Source organism: Callorhinchus milii, unplaced genomic scaffold, assembly GCF_018977255.1.
Source record: "Callorhinchus milii isolate IMCB2004 unplaced genomic scaffold, IMCB_Cmil_1.0 Scaffold10, whole genome shotgun sequence".
Lineage (NCBI taxonomy): Eukaryota > Metazoa > Chordata > Chondrichthyes > Chimaeriformes > Callorhinchidae > Callorhinchus > Callorhinchus milii.
Genome location: NW_024704751.1, coordinates 6,096,173 through 6,100,430, shown reverse-complemented (window position 1 = coordinate 6,100,430; position 4,258 = coordinate 6,096,173). Strand labels below are relative to the sequence as shown.

The 4,258-nt window shown below is 42.3% G+C and overlaps 1 protein-coding gene across 1 annotated transcript; it reads left to right on the top strand.

The window, feature by feature from the left end:
- The first annotated feature begins 208 nt into the window (after positions 1 to 208).
- Positions 209 to 3,513, top strand: LOC121849770 (PHD finger protein 12-like). The gene is made up of 5 exons (XM_042338563.1): positions 209 to 367; positions 1,491 to 1,640; positions 1,885 to 1,983; positions 2,589 to 2,671; positions 3,346 to 3,513. Exons 1-5 carry the CDS (start codon positions 268 to 270, stop codon positions 3,511 to 3,513), a joined length of 600 nt encoding a protein of 199 aa, XP_042194497.1. The 5' UTR covers positions 209 to 267.
- The last annotated feature ends 745 nt before the right edge of the window (positions 3,514 to 4,258 follow it).

Sequence of the window (4,258 nt, the reverse complement as noted above, 5' to 3'; positions counted from 1 at the left end):
AGGTGTCTATTCTCTTCAGCAAATGGTTTGAATAGGCAGCATTTTTGAAGCTTTGTGCTACATGCTAGTGAAATCTTTCGAGGAATGAAGAGCTACAGCTTTGAGCAGCTTGGTTCTCTGCAGGCATTGGCAGCACTATGTGAGTTTCAGATTAGGATCCTAAGATTTGCTCTAGTTATGTCTGTAACGTTATCCTTTCTATAACGTGCAATTGTTTCTCCCGTAGAAAGTAAAGTGAATCCAACCGGGCTGTCCACAGGAGTGTCCATGGGAAGCAAACCAGCAGTTCCATTAACTTCTCCGTCAAACACTTTGGTTATGTTGGACCTTGCTAACTCTCTGCAGGCAGCTATGGAAGGTGGCGGGGGTAGGTGGATTCAAAAATTGTACCCGTGAATTTATCTTGTCGTTCTGCCAAAGGAACAGTTTATGCCACATGCATTAGTTTATTCCTGAGAGCAAGTTGAATTTGGCTGCAAAAGTAGCATCAGGATTTTACCTTCGTGCGGTTACTAGTACACACAGTTTGGCGCCTCCAGATTTATTTGGGTTTTTTCCCCCCACCCCAAACCCTTCGCTTGTAAGGCTGCTTCGTGCCTCTCTGTGTGGCTGGTGAAAGGCGTTTGCAGTGATGTCGTGAGTGAGTGAGTTTCCTTCGGTTTGTCCGCGGCACAGATGGGGCGCTCTGTTGGTGACTAGAGTCTGGGGCCAGCGTTTGTGTTCTTTTTTTTCTCCCCATGCCTTCAGGACAAGACCAGCCTGTAAACTAAATTCATCCACGAATACATATCAAACCTCATTTGACAGCTGACAAATCGATAGTATTGAAAATCGCATTGTGTTCAGTAAGATGCCCCATCAAGAGACAATTGACGCATTGAAATGTTTTATCTGGCTTCCGAGTGAGCAGTTAAAATGATGGGAGCAATATTCACTTCTTCCTCCTCTTGTCTTTTATCCAACGGTGGAGGATGACAAGCATATTCTGTCGCCTACTTTAATTTTGTAATTTTAGCCAGTGAATTTGCCAGGTATTTAATGCTGCCTTGTAAAAAAAATCAAGGTATTTAAAGCTTGATTGAGATATCGTGATCTGAGTTTACAGAATTTGAAAGAGTTGCTTGTAGATATTGGAACTGTGTGAAAAGCACTTTTTCCCATTGGGCAGTTGTCCGACACTTGCGGAAACCCATAACCGTGCTTCAGAATATCCACGCCAGAGTTCCATGCATCCCGCCTCGAGATAATTTATTGAAATGGAATGTGAACTCTCTCCCTGTTAGTTAGTGTTTGTCGGACTCCACCACTGTCAAGCTCTCTGGGACGCTACCGTGCATATACCGTGCGCTATATAAATGCATGTTGTTTGGGGAAAAAATAGTTTTATGCTCTCTCCTCCCTGACATTTTCGTATAATGATCTTTCGAGTGTGAGCTGTTATCAGAAAAACTTGAAATTGATGTCTTTTTTTTTCTCTTTTTCTTGCACAGAGATTGAATTGAATAAGCTCGATGAGAAGTTGATCCAGTTACTGGCTTGGCAGAGAATTCAGCAACTGTTTCCCCCCAAAGCGCCCTCTCTACCGTCTGCACTCAGCACCTCAAAAACCCAAACGACTGCTGCTACAACGCAGCCTGAAGGTGAGGCAGTTTGTTAGAGAAGCGCCGCACACACGCGAGCGGGATAAAATATCCTCATCATTGAACCGATTACAAACCAATTGAATTGTGCTTGCCCTTAGTAGGATAACAAGTGTGATGCGTGCATTTTTTTAATTGTTTTAACATTACAACTTGGGACCTACATTGAGACTTATGGTCAGTGCACGGGCTTTCTGATACACTGTGAACGATGCCTTTATTTCCCCCCCTTTTTATTCTCCAGCTCCGGTGACCGAGGTTCAAGCACGGGCAGTGTTTTATCCCCTTACGGGAAAAGGCCAAGCTGTTAATATGTGCTACAGGACACTTTACATAGGAACAGGTGAGAAGTAAATAACTGCATGAAATATTCAGCCGCAGCTCATGCACATTGAAAGGATGCAGTGATATCACACAGATATTTTCCCCAAGTATAATAACAAAATAACCTTTTGTGTTTAACGTAGCATTTGCAGCATCCACAAAGCACTTCACGGGTAATTGTATAATTTGCGCACAGCAATGCCCCCAAAACAATCTTGAAATGAATGACCAATTTATCCTGTTGAATTGTTGGCCAGAACACTGGGAGAAACTCCCTTCTCTTTTCCAATAGCGTCTTGAGATCTTTAACATCTACTTGAACAGGCAGATGGGATCTCTGTTTAACATCTCATCAGACTTCTGGCACCTCTGAGAATGCAGCTCTCTTCTCGAGTACTGGGCTTGAATGTCAGCTCATAAGTCCCAAAGTGGGGCTTAAAGCCACAACTCTTTGACTCCCGAGTGCTAACAATTGAGCCAAGCTGGCCCTTAACTTAAATCCTCCCCCCCACCCCCAAACAGCGCAGCAATGTTTTAAGGTTGTGCCATTGCTGTATATCTGGTGAGCACAAAGTGAAATGAATCTTGAATTTGAACTAAATGTCATGTTTGTTTTCTTCTCAGGTGCTGACATGGATGTGTGCCTTACAAATTATGGTCATTGCAATTATGTTTCAGGCAAACACGCTTGCATATTCTACGATGAGGTAAGCTTCAGGAATCTGAATAAACCTGGCACAAAAAATGGATGTGGCAGATTCAAACGTGGTGCTGGCAAGTTAGTGGGGATGAAATAGCACAGACTGTTACATCAGGCAATTGGCAACAGATTTGAAAGGGGTATTCTTGAAGTCCTAGGTGCCTGACTTAACTGGCATGGGAGAAGTGGTATTAAATTGACTTATCTGTCTCCTGATACCAGAAGCTCCAAGTTGAGTGTGTGGTGGACTGTGTATGTGCAGACTATAAAACTACGGGTGTGAAAATCTAACTATTAACCGAATGGACTGACTCCCTTGTAATTCATGGGGTAGGAATGTATAATTGCTTAAAAGCAAGTTGTATACTTAATGTGGAGGTGAAGTCTTCAATGGTGGCTTCTTGTAGCACAATGCTAATGTTATAATAATGATAATAATAATAATAATTCTTGCATTTGATATAGCATCTTGTCGACGTCTTTGAGACTTCTCAAAGCGCTTCACAGAAAGTAAAATGGAGTGACTGCATTTTGTGGGTGAAATGTTCTGTTTTATATACATGATTTGGGAAAGTATTTCACCTGCACAAATAGCTGATTGGAAATCGATGGTGGAGTGCTTTAATTGCCCATGAACTGCTTTGTATGAATTATTGACGCTCATTATTCATTGTATTTTAGAACACAAAACACTATGAATTGCTAAACTACAGTGAACATGGGACAACCGTCGACAATGTTCTCTATTCCTGCGACTTCTCAGAGAAGGTCTCTCCCACTCCAACGAGCAGTATTGTTGCCAAAGTTCAAAGTGTAATAAGTAAGTACCGTTCTGCCTTCAAAGCCTAAATTGGTGGACGGAGGACTCGAATGTCCCGTGTCCTGCATGTGATAGTAATAGTGTTCACAGATTGCGCGTTACTGCTAATCCCACTGAGTAATTTTCTCAAACGGTATTTTAGCCACTGAGAAAATCACAATAGCAAGTTTCTTAATCCCTAGAGTGCACACACATGATTACAAGTTCGGTGGGGGGGAAGGGGGGGGGAAGAGAGAGAGAGAGAGAGGAAAAGAAAAGGCGGGCTCCCACATTCCTCCCCACAGATGGATTCTGTCCATCAATTTTCTACCTATTCATTGGTTGCAAAAGCAGTCCGTAAAGCCACTTTTGAGCAAATGAAAATCACCTTTGAAAGGCTGTGCAGAGCTGTAAGAGTAAGTGAGTCAAAAAAAAAAGCCTGAAAACAGTAAAATTACATTACAATACAATGTACTGGGAAGAGAAACATAGAAAGCAACCAACCAAAGGGAGGGGATGCTGGGGCATCTATAAATGATTTATTTATTTTCGTGGTTTCGCTTAAACATTTCCAGCAAGAGCACCACGGGTAGTGACTCTGTGTAAGTAGATGAACATGACACAGCGATGTCCCAAAAACAATAAGAAATGAATGACCAATTTTACTTTTTTTTTAAAAGAGGGGAGGGTAGAGGAGTATTGTTGGCCAAAACACAAGAAGAAACTTGCTTCCCTTTCCAAAAAGTGTCAAGGGATCTTTAACTTCCAAACGTGCCCTTTCCTCTTCGGGCCTTG

Bases quoted from the DNA above. Each gene is read 5' to 3' on its own strand.
- LOC121849770 (XM_042338563.1), top strand. From the start codon at position 268: ATGGGAAGCAAACCAGCAGTTCCATTAACTTCTCCGTCAAACACTTTG. The intron at 1,641-1,884 runs GTGAGGCAGTTT...TTTATTCTCCAG, and splicing joins TGCTACAACGCAGCCTGAAG to CTCCGGTGACCGAGGTTCAA. The intron at 1,984-2,588 runs GTGAGAAGTAAA...TTTTCTTCTCAG, and splicing joins GACACTTTACATAGGAACAG to GTGCTGACATGGATGTGTGC.